Source organism: Lynx canadensis, chromosome D4 (genome assembly GCF_007474595.2).
Source record: "Lynx canadensis isolate LIC74 chromosome D4, mLynCan4.pri.v2, whole genome shotgun sequence".
Lineage (NCBI taxonomy): Eukaryota > Metazoa > Chordata > Mammalia > Carnivora > Felidae > Lynx > Lynx canadensis.
In genome coordinates, this window is record NC_044315.2 from 74242490 (window position 1) to 74264335 (window position 21846).

At 54.9% G+C, this 21846-nt stretch overlaps 1 protein-coding gene and 2 long non-coding RNA genes across 3 annotated transcripts in view; 2 read left to right on the top strand and 1 right to left on the bottom strand.

Moving 5' to 3' along the window:
* The window catches only part of AKNA (AT-hook transcription factor), a 45433-nt gene extending 28468 nt beyond the window's left edge, over positions 1 to 16965 (bottom strand). Inside the window, 8 exon segments of the mRNA XM_030293344.1 lie at positions 4265 to 4339; positions 6338 to 6499; positions 6501 to 6688; positions 6691 to 6822; positions 6825 to 6915; positions 6917 to 7398; positions 10631 to 11005; positions 16827 to 16965. Of these exon segments, the coding sequence (XP_030149204.1) occupies positions 4265 to 4339; positions 6338 to 6499; positions 6501 to 6688; positions 6691 to 6822; positions 6825 to 6915; positions 6917 to 7398; positions 10631 to 10892 (1392 nt within the window). The 5' untranslated portion in view covers positions 10893 to 11005; positions 16827 to 16965.
* LOC115499434 lies at positions 13264 to 14709 on the top strand. Its single transcript, XR_004344329.1, has 2 exons — positions 13264 to 13527; positions 14275 to 14709. It is a non-coding gene; the product is annotated as an uncharacterized LOC115499434 (long non-coding RNA).
* Positions 16966 to 17508: 543 nt separating the features above from the next.
* LOC115499435 lies at positions 17509 to 20188 on the top strand. The gene is made up of 3 exons (XR_003964158.1): positions 17509 to 17808; positions 18485 to 18637; positions 19255 to 20188. It is a non-coding gene; the product is annotated as an uncharacterized LOC115499435 (long non-coding RNA).
* The last annotated feature ends 1658 nt before the right edge of the window (positions 20189 to 21846 follow it).

The following is a 21846-nucleotide window of genomic DNA, read 5'->3' on the forward strand; positions in this document are numbered from 1 at the left end:
GTTTCTTTCAATAATGTCTCAGTGGGCACAGCTATGCTTGTTTATGTGTTCCTACGGTTGCTTTCGTGCTGCAAGGGCAGGGTTGAGTCACTACCGCCGAGGCTCTGCGGCCCCCAAAGCCGAAAACATTCACCAGCGGGCTTCACTGCTGCTCCCTTTTGAGTCCCAGAACGGGTGATTTCTCGGTGCACAAAATGCGTTCTCGGTACACCGTCCTCCTATTCATCACCACCATCTCTGTTGCTCCGACCGTCGGCCATCGTTACACGCTACCATCACCACCATCATCATCCCCTCCGTCGTCATCACAGTTATCACCATCATCATCACCACTGTCATTTTGACTGCCACCATGGAGGCAGGTCCCTGGAAAAGCTACTCCCCTGTGGTGCCTCAGTGCCCCCAGCTGGTCAGGCAGCCTATCTTACTGCTCCCTGCTGCCCCAAGGTCAGGAGTGCGGAGTTTAGGGTATGCCTGATAGAGGGAGCGCCCTAGCCCCCAAGCAGCAGCCTCTCCCTGCTTAAGCTGCTCTTCACGTCCTGGCTGTGGCAGAAAAATCTACTCCAAAGTGAGGGACAATGGCCCAGCATGGCCTGGCCCCCCTTGCCTCCCCCCCTTCAGACCCAGCCTCTGATGAGAACAAAGCTGGATTTTAATAATCCTCTGGGCCATCTGCTCAGACCCCTGTGGGGCTTGCCCACCAGCACCCCTTTCCTCCCATGGTGACCCAAATCTGGGGAAGACCCAGCCCTCCCGCATGCTCCCTGTGCCCCACCCTACCCCTCCCCAGCCACAGGCCCGGCCCACCAAGGCCCAACCTGGGGAACTACAGGAACATGCCTGCTCTTCCAGCAGAGGGCCCAAAAGCCCTTGTAGAGGCCTCGGAAGGGGGAGCTGGAGGTGAGTGTGGTAACTTGAAGCTGTTCAGGCCCCTCCCTCTTGGGATCTGTCTCCGGACAGGCCAGCACCCACCCCAGCCCTCCAGGGTGCCCCTTTTAAGCCAGGGTACCCCATGGAGCTCCCTGAGGCTAGATTAGCTCCCTCAGGGGGGTTAATCAGTGAACAGAAGACCAGGGAGTTTGGGAAATGCGGGGTTAAATAACTGACTAGTCTTTGCACAGATGGGTTTCTCACAGCCTTTAAAATGCTAATGGGCTTTATGAATGGGGTGAGGAGGGGGGGAGTAGAGAGAATAGGCAATGTTTCCCCCAACTCCTCGAAGACTAACCCCGATGCCCCCCACCCCCACCACCAGGGGCTTCTGGACCAACTGGTGGTCATCAGAAACACACATTTTAGGAAAGGCAGTTTTATGTCACCCCCCCCCCCCTGCCTTCCCCTGATTCTGTCTGGGGTGGTTTCTGGTCTCCTCAGCCCCTCCAGATCCCCCTGCAGCTGAGCCCAGGGACAGCAGCTGGGAGGTGACTGCAGGGCAGCAAATCGGTGACATCACCATCAACTCTGGCCCTAAGCTGGGGGAGAGAACAGAGTCTGGCAGTGATTCCCGAGCAGCCCTGGCTCCCTGCCCCCACCCCCGAGTCCAGATCCAGGGGTGCCCTCGGCCCAGGCCTTGAGACTCCGTCAGCCCTCCCCAGCTGCAGAACCCACCATTACCTAGTCTGGTTCTGCTACAGAAGGTGGGGTTAATAGTGGGCTTTGAAGACAGACTGCTGGGCTCAAGCCCCAGCTCTGGCACCTGCTTGCTAAGTGACAGGCACATTTCTTACCTGCTCTGTGCCTCAGTCTCCCCAGTAAACACAGTATTTACCCAGTTTCCTGGATAAACACCCAGGACAGTGGCCAGCAGACATCAGCATCACTATTGCTCTTATCACTGGGACACCATCATTCTGCCTTGCCCATGTGCCTTTGCCACACACCCGGTGCCACAGCCCGGGTCCCGCTCACCCAGGCGTGGGGAAAAGAGCGCCCGCTCTGGAGTCAGGCACACATAGGTTTAACCCCCAGCTGTTAACCCCTTACCAGCTGCAGGGTGCTGAGCGAACCACTCGGCCTGGCTGTGCCTCGGTTTTCTCTCGTGAAGGAATTCAAATGAGGTGACCCTGGCAGTGTACGTAGCCTGGGGCCTGGCACCTTTAACAGCTCAGTAAATGCCAGCCCCCTTCCCTGGGCGCCCACCCATTGCTGCCCACACGCTGTTGGGCTGGCCTGGGTGTCCTCAGGGCAATGTCCCCAGCCTGGCTCCCTCCCACGTGGGCCCACCCCCTCCCCCTTGGGCTCTGAGCAGACAGAGTAGGGGGCTCAGCAGGTCCCCGGGGAGTCCACTCCCACCAGCTCAGTCTGAGGGAACAGTGTTACTGCCTCCATGAACTGGCCTCCCTGGCAAGGGCTCTGAGCAGGAAGCCGCTCCGGGGTCTCCTGAGTCTTCAGGGTAGAGTCCTCAGAGCTGGGGACAGGGTGAAAGGGCCAGCTGGGAGCTGTGCTCCCCCAGGCCCTGTGGGACCGTGGCGTCCCCTCCCCATCAGGCTCCGGGATGGGGAGCCCTGCCTGTGCTGCTCCCCCAGGGCAGCTGTGAGATTGGGGGACCGGGAGAGAATCATCTTGCTTCCGGCATCCAGCTGACCTGCGCTCGCCCTTCTCTTGCAGAGAACCCCCAAACTAAGGAGTCATTTTTCCAGAAAGCCAAGTGAGAGTGGGTGGGCAGGTACCGAACACCATCCCCAGCCTCTCCCACCTCCCCTCCTATGCTCCTCTCACACGCGAGACAGGTCTGGGTCATCAGCCACGAGGCGACTGCCCATGGGGAGACTTTGGGTCCCCACCGCGTCGGGGGAGTACCCAGGGCAGGAACTTCACCACAGCTGTGCTCCCACAATGTCCACCCCTGCCCGTGCCCGTGCTGCACCGGGCATGGCTCACCTGGGCACCCCATAAACACCTTCAGATTAATGTTAGTCCAAACAAGAATAGTCTGCATCTCTTAGAAGTGTTTGCCAGGCCCTGGTACGTGCTTTCCGGATACTGACTCATCTCCTAAGTGAGTAAAGGACGAAGCAAGAAGAGGAGGGAGGGGATGCTCCAAGGCTCTGCCCTGACCTTGAACTTTGGCCACCTCTGCCCCTCCTAGGGACCCAACTCCCAATTTGTTAGATGGCCGAGCTGAGGGTCTGGACCTAATGGCCAGTTCCTTTCTCCTTGGAGCTTCTAGGAGTCTGCAGTCATGAGGGCAGGGCTCCCCCGGAAGGACGCCTCCCCAAACCCACCTGCGGCCTCCCCAAGGCCCCCGCCCTTCCACCGGACTCTGGCTCCGTAGTTCAGAGGGCTAGAAGGAGCCTTAAGACATCGGGGGAAGCCACTGACTCCCAGGAGGAAGGTCTATGTGACCCCTTTCACAGATGTGCCCAAGAAGGCCAGGGTGGGAGGGACCTGCCTGTGTCCTGAGGTGTGGTGGGGACACAGAACTGCTCCCACGGCAGGACTTCTTCCATTTTCTCATCACGGCTGTCTCAGGGACACCTCACAGCAGTGTCTCAAGAGGCCTGAGAGCAGCCTGTAGCAGGGGAGGGGTGCTGAAGCATGACAGGGACAGGCCAGGTGGGGGCCCTGAGAGAGGAGGCCAGCGAGAGGGCAGGTCTGCCTCTCTGCACCTCAGCTCCCACCCCCTTCTCCACTGAGGCCTCATGGGGCAAGAGGGGGGCAGGGGAAACAGGAAGCCGTGAAGGGTTGCAACAGGTCCCGCTTCCTGCCTCACCCCCACAAAGGGGAAGGTCCCAAGTGTAGAAGTCTCAGCCTCCTCCCAAGTCGTGTGGGGGCTGGGCAGGACAGGGTGGATGGATTTCCCCCTTTTCACTCCCCCTGCCACACACCGGACATTTGGTCGGGGGGGGGGGGGAGGGGTGAGGCTGCGCGCGAGACATTCAGGAAGGATCAGACCCAGGAAATAAGCACCAGGAGCTGAGCAGAAACTCTGTGCTGCAACCTTGAGGCTCAGAGAGCCCAAGAAACTTCCTTGGGGTCACACAGCTGGTCAGTAACGGAGCCAGGAGTGCAGCCCAAGTGCTGCTCTGGTGAAAACACTGGGGACCCCAGATTCTAGGATTCAAGGACATAAAAGCTCATCAACAATTAAGGAGATAGAGCCCAAAGAGGGCAAGGTCGCTGCCCAAGGTCACAGAGGGACCTCGTTGTAGACTGAGGGCTGGGTTCTTCTATCCCCAGGGTCTCAGGAGGCAGGAACAAAGACCATGGGAGAGTGACATCTCTGGGGGCCGAGGCCCCACCTCCACCCTACCCAAGCCAGTACCTTGGCCCCAAGGCGCAGCTGGTCGATGGTGTTTTCCGCCTCTGCGTACTTGGTGAGTAGCTTGTGGTAGTCCTCCTGAGAGAGACGGAGAAGAACACGGTCACGCCCCTCACCGTGAGACCCCTCGTGGGAGCCCGCCCCCCAAAGGGCTCCTCAGAGCGCTAAGAGCTTAGTGGTGGGAGCGGAGCAGACCCCTTCAGGCTCTCATGCAACACACACCCCGGGGCCATATTGTGAATGGGATAGAAGGCAGGATGGTCTGCTGACATCACTAACAGTGAATCAGGGATGAGGGCCTCTGGGCTGCTTCACCTTGATATACAACCCCTGTCACTGCAGGCTACAACTACTTGCTCATCTGTCCACATTCTGGGGACAGCTCTGTCAGCTCGTGTCTGTCAGCTCTGTCACCTATATCTTCCCCACTGCTTTATTCCCAGGGCTTCAGGGGCATGTGCTTAATAAGTGCTTTTTAATTTTTAATTTTTTAAAGAGTCTATTTATTTTGAGAGAGAGAGGAGTGCAAGCTGGGGAGGGGCAGAGAGAGAAGGAAGGGAGAGAGAGAATCCCAGGCGGGCTCAGCACTTTCAGCACGGAGCCTCACGCAGGGCTCGAACTCACGAACCGCGAGATCATGACCTGACCCCAGACCAAGAGTCAGACGCTCAGCCGACTGAGCCACCCAGGTGCCCCTTAATAAGTGTCTTCTTAAATGGTGGATGGAGTGAACCATCCAGGGGTCCCACAGAAGACTTGAAAATCACAACTGCATGTATGTACTGGGGGGTTACTATCTGCCCTAAATAAAACTGAACAGCTTCATCAAACAAGTCACGACAGAGAAAAAGCAAAAGTAAACGGCACCGATCGCCTTTGAAGGATGTTGGGGAACAGATGCATTATTCTGAAAGCTGGTAATTAGAGGGACAGAATCAAGCATTTCACCTGTGTTTCCCGTGTGAACGAGACCTTGGTAACCAAATAGTTGGTGTGGGAAAATTTGACTTTAGAGAAGATTTCCAGCAAAAAAAATGCAGAAGGAACGATGGCATTAGGAGACTACCACTTTGTCACCCCAAACGGAGGACAGGATCAAGGCCATGACTGTCGGTGACCACTGGCCTCACAAATCAGAGAGGAGCAAGCATCCCATGCCTCCTGAATGAACCGACTGTGACATGCTCTTGCTAAACACATCACTACCCACATGGAGCTCATGGTCTGGAGGAGAAATAAACAGAGAACCGCACCCTGGAAAAGCTTCTAGCTCTAGACGGACGATATACAGGACAAGGAGAAGACAGTGGAACACGTGAAGAGATATGAGAGGGTGTATTGGCAAATTCCAGAATATGGGAGACTCTGCAGGACACAACAGGTGTCCTCAAAAAATCAATTACAACAAAGAAAGAGGTTTGAAAAAACCGGGGGTCGGAGCGGGGGAGACTTGAAAGGCACACTGATCACATGCGATAGATGAGCTGTGTTTGGACCACGATTTGAACCAACTGCAATAAACAAGCCATTTGTGAGAGACAGGGGAGACCGGAACACTGACGCTGGATAATATTAAGGAACTGGCGTTGACTTTTAGGTATGCTAACGGTGTCGTTACGTTTAAGATAGAGTCCTTATCTTTAGACATACACAGTAAAATACTTCTGGGTAAATGATCTGACACCTGAAATTTGCTTCCAAATATTCCAGTACAGTGAGTGGGGGGGAAGAGGTGGGGCCTTAGATGAAAAATGTTGCTGGGGGCTGTATGGCAGGTACGTGGGTGGAAGCAGGGTGGTGGGTACGTGGGGGTTCGTTATACCATTTTCTCTCTTGCGTATGTTCTGAATTTCTCATAGAAGTTAAAACAAGCACATACGGACTACCCTTGTGGCTGCAATGCAAGCACTGCCCTTTTGAGCAAAGGGCTTGGGACTATCTTCACGGCCCGGGCACAACCCTCCCTCTATCAACTGGGGATTCCTGGCCCAGTCCTGAGTCCTCCCACCTGCATCGCCTCGAACCCAAGCCAACAGGTGCCTTGGTGACATGCCTGTAGAAATGAGTCCAGCTTACCTGGAGCTGGTGGACCAGTTTGGTGGCTTGTTCAGGAGTCTGAAATTCTTGGGGTACCCTGGTGATGGGGTGGGGAGAAGGTGGGTCCTTTCCCGGGCAGGCTTCGCCGCTGCTCAACAGTACCTCCCGCACAATCTCAGCAGGTGATTTGAAGATCAGCGGCCCTGGCAGGGCCCTGAGACTGCCTGCTGTGGCTCCTGGACTTGGGGGGGGGTAGCTCTCATCTTTAGGAACTTCACCGGGGTCTCACCTTGGAGAAATCGGGGAGTGGGTAGTTCAACTGCCCCCGCCCATACTTGGAGGCATCAGATGATGAGTGGCCAGCCAGAGTGGCTCCCTGCCTGGTGGCACCCTGTCTTGCCGAGCTGGCCTAGGCAGATTCGGAGGGCTGATGGAGCCAGTGAATCGAGAAGGGAGTGGCTTAGGTGATGTCCGCGTCCGTTTCCAGGCTTTGTCCCTCAACTGAGGGCAGGAGAGGCCGGGTAGTTTCTTTTCCACTTATCTGCTGGACACTGGAGGCTCTGGCTCTGGGGTACCGAGGAGTCCTGGAATTCTGTGGGGGTTGCCACAGCAACGCCCTCCCCCAGTTCTGGGGTTTGGGTTTAGGAGGTGGTGGCTGGAGCTCTGTGGTAAAGTTTCTTCCAGGGCAGTGGGCTGGGGGACATCGGTTTCTCCTTCCCAGGTAGAATCAAGGCTGTCATTGGGGTGGTCAAGGCTCACAGTCCCACTGCTCCAGGACCTTGCAGAGCTGAAGTCAACAGTTGGGTGGACCTCAGAATGTTCTGGAAGTTTGTCTCCACTGGCTTGTGTGCCAGGGGCCACCCAGCCTGTGTCCTGACCCCACCCCACAGCCACGGGGCTGGTGTTTCCATCGCCCCCTGAGCTGAGACCAGTCTCATACTCCAATCTTGGGGAGCCCTCCCCAGCTTCCTCCACCTCAGGACCTCCGAGGGCCTCATCCGGCTCCTCTTCAGTCATGGCAGATTGAGGATCCTGTTCGGGAAGCCAGTTGAGAGGCAAGTTGGAACTTTCTGGGCTGTCCACATCCTCTACCTCAAACTCTGGAAAGACAGGTGATTGTTCAGTATATACCAGGTCTGGACTCACTGTGTAACATTACTTGAGTCAGTTCACCCTTCTGGCCTTTCATTTCCTCATCATGTCGGGAGACAAGGATCCCAGGGATCCCCCTCTATGGCCAAGTGCTTACCTAACACCCCCTCTAGTTGTCCCCGGTCTTCCAAACCTGATCCTCACACCTGGCTGTCCCCTCAGTATTTCCTGTCTCAGCCTCCCATCTAGTTGCACCAGCCAGAAACTTGGGAAGCACCTTGGCCATCTCTCTCCCCCAACCCCCATAATCCATTCTTTCACGGGGTCCTGTCATAATTACCTCCCACAGAGCTCTCAAACTCACCTACTGCTCTTAAGTCCCATGCCACCTTTGCTCTAGCCAACATCTTTTCTTGCCTGGACCACTGCAGTAGCCACTTAATCATCCCCTTAAATCTCACCCTCATCCTCCATCAGTACATTTCTGTTCCCAAGACAGAGTAAGGTCCCAAGATCCCCACCTCCCTCCCCATTAGCTCTCCTGGTCCATCTGTTTTCTACAGCCCCCCTTCAGTCGCACTCTGCTCCAGCCATGCCACAATGCTCCCACAACAGGGCCTTTGCAAATGCTGATCCTCTCTGCCAGGGTCCTCTCTCCCTCCCTTTGCCTAGTTAACTCCTATCTGTCCTTCAGGCATTAGCTCAACCTTGGCCTCACCAGGGAATTCTTCTCAGACCTCCTTAACTAGGTCAGATTCTTCCTTTTCTAGGTTTTCACAGGACTAAATACCTCTACTTTGAAACACTTATCGTAGCTCCAGTTTTTCATTTACTTACACGATTGGTTCAATAATAGTTTTCTCCCCCACTATACTATAACCTCTACAGGGGCAAGGATAGCCTCTGTTTTTGTTTACTATTGTATTTGCAGAGTAGATGCTCAATATTTATTGACTGAATGGAAAGAAGAAGAGAGGGAGGGAGGACAATAAGGTATGCAAAGCCCCCAGAAAATGGATAATTGTTGTAATTATTACATAGTAGTAATATGTATAAAATATGAATAAAAATATCCATCCATTCACTATCCTTCCAACCACTTACCCATCCATCACCTACTCACCCATTGATCCAACCGTCCATCCTTTCAATCATGTATCCATCCACCTATCCATCCAGCCACCCACTCACCTATCCATCACCCATTCACCCATCTGTCCATCTATCTGTCCATCCAGCCATCCCTTCCTCCATCTATCCACCACTCCACCCACCCACTTACCCACCTAGCCATCCATCTACCCATTCACCTATCCAACCATCCCACCCATCCACCCGTCCATCCACTTATCCATCTAGCTACTTACCCACCCATCTACTCACCCATCCATTGCCCCCCACCCATTCATCCATCATCTGTTCATCATCCATTCAGTCAATGTTTATTGAGCACCTACTCTGTCCTAGAACCTATGTCAGCCTCAGGAATAGACCCAAAGTTCATGAGACACAGTCTGGGTCATCAAGCACAGACCCTGCCCTGGGCTGATGCACCTTTGTCATAACCCTTGTATCACTCTTTGCTCCCCTCTGGCCTTTCCCCCTGGCACCTCTACATCCTTCAACTCCTTAAAATTTCCTTCAGCAAGTCTCTCTTGTTTACAGCAGCACATATGAAGCCCAAGAGGTTGAGTAATTGTCAAAGATCGTGCAGTGGCTCAGAGTAGTCCTGAACTGAGGACCAAAGTCCCAGTCATGCTAGTGAGTTCGTCTCTGCTGCTGGGGGTCACACAGTGAGGTGAGGAAAGCAGTCTTTGGGGCCAGGCAGCCCTGGGTTCAATCTTGGCTCCTCTGATCCCTTACTGGGGGCTATGGGCAAGTTGCTGACCCTCTCTGGCAACCCTGACTTGGACTGGAGGCTAGTCCTTCCTATCTGGCAGAAGGTGGTGAGGAGGGAAGCAGACACGACTTGAGCCCTGCCCAGCCCTGTGGCTGGCACACTGTAAGGGCAAGGGACGTGCAGCAGCTATTACATCATAGCAAGGGGTTACCATGTGACCTCAGGAAGAGATGCCTCTGCCCTTGCCCTTTCATCCCAGTGTATGCAGTCACCTCTCCCTGAGGGGTTAATGGCTCTCCAGTGAATAGCTGTGGGCAAACCTCACTTAAGCAGACCTGGCATAAAGAACTTTGGGTCATGGCACAATTTCTACTACCCACAAGGGCCTGCCTGATCACAGAATCCTAAGTCTGGACATTTCAATCCTATTGTAAGTGCAACAGACATTTCATATCAAGCTCTCGCTATTCTCAATGCTATCACTACTCCCACTTCGCAGATGGGAAAACCAAGACTCAGAGAGAAGGCACCTCTCAGCAGAACTAGGAATTTAGTGTAAGCTGTCTCGATGCAAGGAAACACTTATTTAGAAAATGAGGGATGCCAACATTCTCATCACTAATTGGGATTTTTAAAAATCTTAAAAATGGGGGTAACCCCTGGACCAAGCAACTTAAATTACCAAGGTCATTATCAAATCAAATATACAAAGATGTACTAATGACATTCATCTCTGCATTATTTTAATAGCAAAAACGAGAAAACCACCTATATGCCCAGCACGAGATTGGCCCCCAGATTACGGAAGAGCCACACCAGAAAACTCCTTTGCAGGCATTAGGAATGATTTGTGGAGGGGCACCTGGGTGGCTCATTCGGTTGAGCATCCGATTTCGGCCCAGGTCATGATCTTGCGGTTCCTGAGCTCAAGCCCTGTGTCGGGCTCACAGCTGTCAGTGCGGAACCTGCTTGGGATTCTCTCTCCCTCTCTCTCTCTGCCCCTCCTGTGCTCACTCTCTCTCTAAAATAAAATAAACATTAAAAAAAAAAAAAAAAAGAATGGTTTGTGGAGAGATATATGACGAGCTGGGGAAATGTCCTGTCTATTAAAGTTACACGAAAGCAGGTTACCCTGTCGGTCATAGAATGCACACCACATTTGCATATAAACATATGGAAAGGAGCATTTTTGCAGATAATAAGTAATTTTTTTAGTTTTTTCTCTTTTTGCTTGTATTTTCTGATATTCCTGCAAGGAGCACTACCGCTTATGTAACTCAGACCTTTGACATTTTTAAATGATAGGCTTCATGGATTGTCATTTTTAAAAAGTCACTAAAACGCCCTCCACTCCCCACCCCCCACCAGGAGATGGGCTACTCAGGGGGCACCGGTCTCACCCTCTCCCTCGGACTCTCCGCACTCAGAAGCCGGACGCTCAGCTGGCTGCGGGGCCGGGCCCCACCCTGGTGGCTGCAGGTGCGGCTGCCCCAGCCGGAAGTCCTCCAGGAGCTCAGGGCTGGTGGCACTGGGAAAGGGCCCCTCTTTTCCCCGTATCCCATCGGCATCCTTTTTCTCTTCGGCCCAGGCCCAGCGTCGCCGCCGGGGCCCCTTCCCCAGGCCCGGCTCAGCCCAGCACACCTCCGTCCTGGAGCTGGCCATCGGGCCTAGCCAGCACTCCACCTGGGCCACTTCATCTTCAGGACACGGAGCCGCCACCGTGGGCACCTGAGTCACCGCCGGCTCGTCTCAGTACCAGCCATGCTGCCTGCAGCCTGTTGGGGACACAATCCGGGGACAGCATCACTCCTTCCGTCCCCTCCCTGCGTCAGAGGAGCTCTGGAACCAGAAAGCCCTGGGTCAGCTCCTGGCTCCCACCCCTTGAGGCCGTGTGACCTTGAGCAAGTCACGCCGCCTCCATTTTCCTCAATAAATCTGGGGGGATAATTCCTCTCCCTCCAGACTTTTGTAAGATTACCCGAGATACAGGGTCGGGAGCCAGAGTCCCGCACACTGGCAAGAGGTCCACGTATTCCAGTGATACCACTGTGTGCCAGGCTGCGTGCATGGGTGCTGGGCGCAGCCCCTGCCCACATGAGAGCCGAGAGCCCCAGGAGGAAGCAGACAAAGAGGCAGCAGCTACAAATCGAGGCGAGCACGACCTGAGAAGCACGGGGTGGGGCAGGACGGGGCGGGGGCGGGGGGTGTTTAGTCCACAAGCCACTTCCTCTGGGAACCTTTCCTGACCCCCCTCGGGTAAGAATTCACACTGGGACGTTCCAGTACTCCAAATAATTGAACACAGGTACTCAAACCAATACACGTACGTTCAGAGCAGCACCACGCGTAACAGCCAAAAGGCGGACGTGACCCAAATGTCGACCAGAGGATGAACGGATGCACAGTGTGCGTGTGCACGTGCAGCGTCCTAGCACCGAGCCATTAAAAGGACAGAAGAACTGACTCACATCACAAGGACGAACCTGAAGAACCTGAGGCTGAGTGAAAGGAGCCAGGCACGGATCACACACAGCAGGACTCCATTTCTACGAAATTTCCAGAATAGGTAAACCCACAGAGACGGAAAGCAGCCTGCAGTTCCCAGGCGCTGGGGGAGGGCGGAATGGGGGGCGACTGCTTCGTGGGTATGAGGTTTCCTTTCGGGGTGATGAAAATGTTTTGGAAATAGATACAGGTGGCGGTGGCACAACCTTATAAATATAGTCAATGAATTGCTCCTTTTAAAGTGGTTAATTTCGGGGGCACCTGGGAGGCTCAGTCGGTTGAGCGTCCGACTCTAGACGTCAGCTCAGGTCATGATCTCAAGGTGCGTGAGACAGAGCCCCGGGTCGGGCTCCACTTTGACGGCACAGAGCCTGACTGGGATTCTCTCTCTCTCCCTCTCTCTCTCCCTCTCTGCCCCTCCTTGGTTCACACACACTCTCTGTCAAAATAAATAAATAAACATTAAAAAAAAAAAATAGGGCGCCTGGGTGGATCAGTTGGGTAAGCAGCCGACTCTTGATTTTGGCTCAGGTCATGATCTCACAGTTCGGTTCGTGAGTTTGAGCCCTGTGTCAGGCTCTGTGCTCACAGCATGGAGTCTGCTTTGGATTCTCTGTCTCCTTGTCTCTGTTCCTTTCCCACTTGCTCTCTCTCTCTCTCTCTCAAAAATAAATAAATGTTTAAAAAATAATAAAAAAGTTAATTTTATGTGACGTGAATTTCAGCTAAATTTAAAAAAGAGAGAGAGAGCATGTCCATGGAGTGCAGGGGCAGGGGGGGCAACAGGAAGTGGTTCCCCCTATGGCTGTGGTATTGGGGCAGGGTCCGGGAGCTCTGACAACAGAGCGTGGGCAAGGGGACGTGGTGGCCAGGTCCAGGAGGACCTCTCGGGTCCATTCAGGGCATCCCAGGCACAGGACAGCACACTTACAAGTTTCCCCTCCGACTGCCTGGGGAGAAGGGGCCAGAAGAGGGAGCCTGGCTGCGGAGGGACCAGAGGCAGGGAAAGACAGCTGGAGAAGGGCTCCCCCTTCCTTCTGTCCTCTCCCCCTTTCCCTCCTTTCCTTCTTTCTCTCCCCCTCATCTCCTCTCCCCTCCTTCTTTCCCACTACCGCCGATACTCCCCAAGCACCCAGCCCACAGAGCAGCGGTCTCGTTAGCTCATACAAAATCCTCACTCCGAAGGCACCCACCTGCCAAGACAACGCTGGGGTGAAAGGTCACCACACAACCCAGGCCCGGGCTCTTCCCTCCGTGCTGTGGAGACCATGGTGTATAATTCTAGGCCTCCCGGGAGGACTGACAAGTCTGTGTCCCTGCAGCCTTATGAGCACTTGGGTCTCGGTCAGAGCCTTGATTTATACGGTTGAGAAAAGTCAGCCGGCAACTATTTCTGGATAGAACGTTCCCCGGGGAACGGTGCATCACAAGAAAGGCGGCAGCCTCCTCAAAGGGCTGGGGTGAGGACAGGGAGGGAACCCCATTCTACGGCCTCTGGCTGCAACCCCTGATCCTGTACTAGGGCTCGGGGGGCCTCATTCTCTCCCCCACCCCCAGTCTTCCTCTCTCCCCACCAGAACTTCCTCCAGATCACCCAGCGGGCCTCCCCGTGACCCCCAACACATATGCGGGGCTCACCCTGTGCCGGCCTGGGCTGGAAACTTCGTTGCACGTTCTCCACCTGCCCTCGTCCCAAACAGGGAGGCAGGTCACAGGAAAAGTATTTTTCAGAAGAGAAAACTGAAGGTCGGCATGGAACAGTGGCTTGACTTGAAACTATTCATCTGAGCCGGTAATCTCCAATTTTCTATCACAAAACTCGTCAGAAAAATAGACTTGCTCTCATGCTCTCTCTCTCTCTATTAATATCTTTAGATACATGCATCCTCATGCTGGTGTATAGGAAAAAAATATATGCATTAGAAAAAATATATCCAAAAATAAATTTTTTAAAAGCTGCACTAGAAGGGCACCTGGGTGGCCCAGTCAGTTAGATGTCTGACTCTTGGTTTCAGCTCAGGTCATGGTCTCATGGTTCGTGAGTTCAAGCCCCGTGTCGGGCTCTGCACTGACAGCACAGAGACTGCTTGGGATTCTCTCTCTCCTCTCTCTGCTCCTTTCTCTCTTTCTCCAAAGAAATAAATAAACTTAAAAAAAACAAACAAACATGAGGTAGAAAAATCTTTTAAAGAGAAGCTCTAATCCTTGCTTCCCATACCCTCTGGGGGGCCTGCACCCCTCTCGGGAATCTCAGTGGGCCTCTAGCTTGAGTATTCTTAGGAGTCCTCTAAGAATGCAGATTCCTAGGTCCACGCAAAGACTCAGTCAGCGGCCTTGGGATAGGGCCCAGGAATCTGCATTTAAGTGAATGTCCCTGGCAAGGCTCACCCTTTAGGGCCGACTGGGCCTTCTGGCCCCTGCCACTTGGAGAGGCGTGGGAGGTGCTAAGGGCCACCGCTCTTCTCTTCCTGAAATCTCCACTGAGGAAGGGGCCAGGGAGGCATGTGGTTTTGTGACTTTTTAAAGGGCTTTTTTCTAGCCATGCCGCAAAGCCGGCTGCCCAATCACAGACGCCTCCGGGCGCACGGAGAGGAACATCCTGTCTCCCGGAATGACTCAGTCTTCGCAGAAACTCACTGCGACCAGGGGCAGCTGCACGTCAGAGGCAGCTGCGGTCACTAGCTGGAGTGGTGCGCGTGCTCCCCCGGCCATGAAACCTGGGAGCCTCTCCTGAGCAAGGCCTCTGTCTTCCACGCAAGCCACGGCCCTTAGTGCCTCGGAGCCCAGGGCCCAGCCAGCCACTCAGCGGGTCAGTCAACAAACACACTTGGACGCCAACCACATGCCAACCTCAGGCAGGGATGAGGACCCGCCCTCACCGCTGGTGCAAGAAAGAGAAGTCGCTGGGCACCTGGAGACCAGGTTCCAGGTCTGATGCTGTTGTTTCCCGGTCAATGGCTGTGCTTAACCTTCCCTCCCTGTAAAATGGGGAGAACGTTGGGGCGCCTGGGTGGCGCAGTCGGTTAAGCATCCGACTTCAGCCAGGTCACGATCTCGCGGTCCGTGAGTTCGAGCCCCGCGTCGGGCTCTGGGCTGATGGCTCAGAGCCTGGAGCCTGTTTCCGATTCTGTGTCTCCCTCTCTCTCTGCCCCTCCCCCGTTCATGCTCTGTCTCTCTCTGTCCCAAAAATAAATAAACGTTGAAAAAAAAAATTTTTTTTTAAAAAATGGGGAGAACATCACCTGCCTTGCTACTCTAAGGAGTGACGCCCCATTAAGGTGGGCTGGGTGGTAGCTAAATGAACCTTGAGGTTCCCGGTTGACTTTGGCTCCTGAGAGCAACAGCTTCAGAACTGCTAGCTCCCTCCTCCAACCTGAGGACCCACTACAAAGTAACAAAGATGTATATTGAACACCCAGTGGGTGCAAATTAACTTAAAAAAACCTATGACCTTCTACTGTGTGCCAACCACTATGGAAGTCACAAGGAACACTGAAATGAGTCAAAGTGTTCCAAAGTTTCAACGGCGGTGGGGGGAGGGGGGGAGTAGGTGACAATACAGAGGGTTATTGATGAAGGAAGCATGAAGCTGGGCAAGGAGGATTTGGGGGGAAGAATCTGTGGGGAGAGGCATTCCAGTCAGAGGGAACAGCATAGTCAAAGGCACAGAGGTCTGAAAGTATGAACAGACCCTGACTGAGAGCTATGGGCAGGGGTCCTTGAATGACAGTCAAAGGCTGGGTTGTTCCAGTCAGCCTGCATGAGGGCCACAGGGTGGCTCCTGAAAGGCAGGGGGGTGGGTGAAGGCCCCAGCCATGCGAACTAGGGGTTGAGCCCAAAACAGCCCTCAATCCCCTCAGGTGCTGGGCTGTCAGGTTCAAGGTCCCTGCTTGCCTTGGAGAAACTACCTCACCGGGAAGCACCGACCTTTTGTATGGCTCCCCCCTTCTTTTGTATGGCTCCTCTCTCCCTGCCACTGGCCCTGCCCCGGCTCTCTCAGGGGTCTGTGAGCCCCTTCTGGTCTCTTCTCCAGTTCCCGAGTGGGTCGGCCACCCCCACAGGGTTCCTCTGCCCACTTCGGCCACTCTAAAACTGAGGACCCTTGTCTTTATGTCTCCTATGCCGACTGCAGCCATGCAGCCCACCTTTGCCTCCCCACGCCTTCCGATGCCCCTTCTAATCCAGCCAGGGCTGTGCAGGGTGACCCCTCCCCGCTCCTATGTCCACCCTGACATCTCCCACATGAGAAAAGGGAGTCGTAGAGAGGTGGCTGGCTCTCCCAAGACCTCGCACACAGGAAACGCAGCCAGGGATTCAGACCCAGGGACCATGACTGGGAAACCAAGTCCATCAGACTCGGGGTGAGGACAGGAGGAAGGGGAAGGAAGACTCCCCATATCAAGTGCCTGGGCCCCTCCAAAAGGGCTGAGCTCAGAGCCCCAAACTCAGCTGCCCTCCCTGAGCAGCTGGCAGGGCACAGACCCACTGTACTCAAGAGGTTCCCACCAAAAAACTAATCCCTTGAGGAAGCACCAGCTGGATGTACCCCCTCCTGCCCCCAGCTCTCTCCACATCAGAGGCCGAGGAGAAAGAGGAAGGGTACCCTGGCCGCTGCGGACTCTAGCCCCGCCTGCCTGAAGAGCCGGGCTGTGTCTGCTCCCCTCTTGGCCCTTACACACCACGGAAGGGGCCGCTCCTTAGTGGGGACCCCCCTGCTGCCTCCTGGCCTGCCCCTCATCCGAGCATCACCTTTGAGGCCCCTTAGCAGCCCAGGGACTAACTCTGCGTGTGCTGATTAGGATACCCCAGGCACAGAGAGGGACCAGCGCTTGTCCAAGTTCACAGAGATCAGAATCAGAGCTCGGACTAGAGCTCAGACTGGGATCCAGCACCCGGAAGCTTGAAGAAATCCCCCTGAAATCCACCCATGCCCCGGGGGCCAGTCTCCCTGAGCTGGAAGAGAAGTAGTAACAGCTGCCACAGCTGTAACTTCCTGGCTGGGCTGGTCCAGCTGCCCTGACTGTCCCAGAGAGTCTGTGACTGGCCAGCCCAGAGGGAAGGCGGCCTCCCCTGCCCTCCTCACTCCCTTACCTCTCTTGGGCTCCACCACCATCCTGCTGGCCCAGGCTCAGGGGACCTGCCTGTGAGGTCTTTGTTCCAAACCTGGGGAGCCCCCCGCCTCCATGGCGCCCTGGCCCGCCTCCAGGCCGCTCTGCCAGCCCGAGCTGCTGCTCACAGACAAGCATCGCTCCCCACCTCTCCCCGCCCCTGCTGCGGCTGAGGCCGCCTCGCCTGGGCAGGAAGCGCCCAGCCTGATTTCCTACAAGTGTTTGTCAGAAGGAGGGGGTTTGTCTGCGTGCGGAGTGAGAGTCAGCAGGAGGAGCTTAACCCCTTGCGAGCTCTCTGCGGGTCGGATCTCGCAGCCCAGGAAAGGACGGCAGAGTCTCCCGACATCAGGGATTGGGGCCCTCTCAGCCAAAGTACAGACTGATGACACTGAGGTTCCAGGGAAGGTCAGAGGCTTGGCCAAGGTCACACAGCATGCTGAGCCTGGGAGGAGGCCTCAACAGCTGCAACCCTCTGGGAGCTTTTTCTGTAGCCCTTACCCTCTAGGGCATGACCTTGGCTGAGGCTCCCTCCCTCCCCAGGCCCTGGTGCTCACCTGCACAATGCGAGCTCACACTGGATGCTTGCTTGGCACCCTTGCAGCTCTGATTTCCTGTCCTGCCTTCCATCCTGCAACCCAATACCTTAGGGAGGCTGCAGCAATGCCTGCCATCCCCCCCCCCCCGCCCCCAACCCCATCCTCACCCTAAGCTGGGCCTGTAGCTACAGTGGGATTTTGTAGGCAGCACTGGAGGTGGGGAAGTGACTGATCGGGTGAATGTCCCCTGTTGTCTCCAGAGCTAATCAGAGGGCAAGCTACCTTTCCCCACGTTTCCCTCATCCCATTCATTCATTTGACAGGTACTTGCGGAGCTCCTCCTGTCCACTGGGTGCTTTTCACGGTACTGGGAACATGGCAAGGTGCAAGACAGGCCAAGTCCTTGCTCCACTCCAATAAACACAGCCGGTAAACAAACGTGGAGAGGGATGGATGAGACCAACAAGGGTGGGATGGAGCCCTGATCCATATCCCAGGCTGCTTTTGGTAAGCCTGATGCCTGCGGCTGACTCAGACCAACAGAATCAGTCTCTGGACATCCGCCACGTTAAAGTGTCCCAGGTGACCAGGATATGTGGCCCGGGTCAAGAATCTGTGGCTCAGAGAGTAAGGGGTTGGAGAGGAGGGTTTGGGGATGGCCAGGAAGGTCTCCTTGAGAAGGTGACATTCGAACAAGGGACTGAAGACAGAGGCAGGAGTAAGTCACGGGAAAGGCCGGCAGCAGAGTATTCTGGAAGGGCAAGTGCAGAGGGCAAGGTGGGAACCAGCTGGGCTTTCCCTGAGAACAGCAGAGCTGCGTCCCCAGAGGAGAGCGAGCCAAGAGGGAGAGGCAGGAGTGGGGGCATGGCCCCATGGAGGATCCAGGGGTTCTGATTCAGGAAACAAAAAGAAAAAGGAAAAAATCTGGCGTCTATTGTCCAAAAAACGATTCTCCAGGCAATTCTGATGAGCAGCCAGATTTGAGAACAGAAAATGGATCCTGAGTCAGTGTAGACCTGGATTCCAATCCCAGCCCCACCTCTCGCTAGCTCTGTGACCTTGGAGACTTCACCGCCCTCAGCCTGTTTCTTCATCTGTAAAACAGGGATAAGAAGTGTGGCCCCCCCCACAGGGTGGCTGCCAGGATTCAATGAGGTAAGACCTGTGAAGCCTACAGCTGGGGGCCTGGAACACGAATGAATGAACGAATGAACGAATGAACGAACAAATGAAGGAATAAGGAATGGACTTTCCTAAGGTTAGTTTGTGAGTATCTGGCAAAGCCAGAGCTAGAACCAGATGCCCTCATCCCAGCAATCACCCCACCCCTCCGCCCTCTTCCCTGCCTTCTGCACACATCTGGGTGGTAAGGCTCTCCCCGCAGCCCCCAGCCCGATGTGGAGCAGGGCCAGACCCTAATGAGGCCCCGCCTGCCAGTTCTGGTGACCATGTGGGCCATTGTGCGAGGGGCAGGCTTCCCTGACAGCCCGTCACTCACTCACCCTCCCTCCCTGGTCATTAACCCAGGCAGCCCTGCCATCAAGGCCAGGTGGCTGCCTCAGCTAGACACGCCCCACGGCCCCCAGATAACCCCAAATCCATCTTAGGGGCAGCCGCCTAACACCAAGGAAAGCAGCACACTGGTCCACCTCCCTGCCCACCCCCCCCCCCAAGTCTCACCAGTGCTCCTCCCTGCCTTTGCTTGTGCCGCGCCCCCTCCTGGCACACCATCTTCCCCACGGGCCAAATTCTGCTTAAAGCAACACATCCCACAGTGACCTCATGACACCGCCACCCTCCAAAGCTGCCCCATCTCTTGCCCAGGTGCGCAAACACAAGTGACCGTCGTTCTGGACATCTCCCTCTCCCTTACAGCCCGTGAACGGTCCATCATCGACTCCTATCGGTTTCATTGCCTCAGTCTCACCAGAACCTGCCCCATCACCGCATCCACACGTGGCCTCTCCTGGAAAGCTCTGGGGCCCCTCCAATCCATTCCTCGCCACCCTGCACCACTGCAATCGTTCCAAAACAAAAGCGTGCAAACATGGTCCATCTGTGCTGGAAACACTCCTGTCCTGCCCGCTGCTCTGAGAAAGAAGTGAAGAAGGTGCTGGTCCAGCCTCTCCCTGCTCCCCCCTCTCCACCCTCCTCAGGGTGCTCCCCACTGTTCCTGGGACAAACTCAACCCCACTTCTTCTCCCTGGGAACTTCTAGGCAACCTGCAGATCTTAGCCCCCACGTGCCCTCCTCGGGGATCCATGTGGAATTAGACCTCAGGTCTGTCTTCCTGATGACTGGGAACTCTGAAGTGCTCACCATTATATCCCCAGTGCCCAGCACGGGGCTTGACACACAGTAGAAGCACAGTAAATACACGCTGGATGATCTACTGAATCTAGCCAGTTGCCCATGCGGAGGCTGTGGCCCTCACAGCAAGCCAGTCAGGCTGGTGTGACATGCCCATTTTACAGGTGGGTAAACAGAGGCCCAGAGAGCCCAAGGAACCTGCCTGCAGTCACAAAGCTGGTGAGTGTCAGTAGAGATTGACGCCCACAATCATCCACCTCTTAACAACAATGCTCGGTGTTCACACCACTGCAGCCTGCAGAGATGGTTAATATCTGTGCACGATAAAATTGGGCAGACAGCTTATTACCAACTAACTGCAATTCACTAAGCCAACATTCTAAATCGACAATGAAGCTCTCGTTCCACACAGAGCCTTTCAGGGGCTTTTTCTTTTTCTTTTAAGTTTATTTATTTATTATTTTGAGAGAGACGGGGAAAGGGGTGAGAGAGAAGGGGAGAGAGGATCCCAAGCAGGCTCCACGCTATCAGCTCAGAACCTGATGCCGAGCTCGAACTCATGGACTGGGTGTGAGTGAGATCAAGACCTGAGCCGAAATCAAGAGTCGGATGCTTAACTGACTGAGGCACCCAGACGCCCTCGGGGGCTTTTCTAAACTGCTTTCTTGTCCTTCATTGCACAAGATGCTTCAAGAATAGCCTTGGGAAATGGGCAGGACAGGAGCGCGATCTCGTTTACAGGTAAGGAAACGGAGACCCAGAGATGGGGAAGGGATTAGGTTCTGGTCACCCAACAAAAACAAAGCAACAACAAAATCCTTTGGCCCCCAGCCTTGAGTACTTTTACCAGAAGCGTGCCCACGTCCTGCTGAATCTGCACAAGCCTGCCTCCTGGCCGCAGGGGCCCAGCAAGCCTTTGGCCATTTGTCCCCTCTAGCCCCTGGGTCGTGAGGCTCCAGCACCTCGAAGGCCATCCTCAACCACCCTCCTACTGCCCATCACTCAGCCATCGGCTCCCCGCCCTCCGTCCACATTCCCTCTTGAGCCCCACCTAAGTGCCCAGCGTGGTAACCAGAATGGAAGGTAGGTCTGCCTTTCTCTAAGCCTTCTCGTGTGGCCCAGGACATGGCTTGGGACTGGGATGGGCCTTGCTCGTTGGGGTGACCTACCTTGAACACAATGTCCCGAACCCTGGAGGTACAGCGAGGCCACAGGGCTTTCCAGCCACTGGGGGGAAATTGGGGACTGGCAGCTTCAGAATTCATGGGGACTCCCTTCCTTGGGAAAGCAATGAACCCCCCCCCCAAGGTCATCCATTCCTTCTGGCCCAGGCTGCTGAATTTACCCTGTAGTTAAAGCCCGCAGGGAATTTGGGTGGTAGGTGAGCTGGCCAAGAAGAACTGGGGAAGCAGAGACCCATGTGACAGCCTGAGTGTCACTGAACAAGTGCCTTCCCCTCCCTTAGCCTGGAAATCTTGAGGCTTGATGAGATTACTTCTGAGGTTGTCAGAAATAACCTTCTAGCACTAAATCTCCTGGGTTCTTTGATTCCACTTGCCAACACCGGTAGAAACGCCATGGTGATGGGAGGCTGCAAGGCACAGGGGCTTCTGGAACATGTGCTTTATGGGCAGAGATCTCCAGCTTCTCTTTGAAACCTCTGTGGCCTTGGGCAAGTGGCTTAACCTCTCTGAACCCCAGATTTCTTTTCTGTAAAATGGGGGTAATATGGACTTCACAGAATTGTTGGGATGATAAATGAGGCTATGGGCCTAAAGTCCTGGCCCACAGCCCAGCTGGCACAGAGCTCATGAATAAATGACTTTGGCCATACCCGTGAAACGCCCATATGGCCTGCTCCCTGCAGGACTGAGTTTAATTTTCCTGGCTCTGGAGCTCCCCTAAGATCAGCCACAGACCTCTTCTGGGTCTTCTACAGAAAAAGGGATGGCCAGCTCTTCCAAGTGCAGAGAAATGCTGTCATTTCCCTGTGGCCCTCTTCCCTGTGGCCTCCAAACGATCCCAGGGCTCCCCAATCCAGATAGAAACCGTGTCTTCGCCCTGAAGAGTTAAGGAGGGGAGGATGCGGGCCTTCCTCAGCCAACCGCCGCACGGGCGATGAGGAGGGTGTGGCCATACGAGCAAAACACACACACG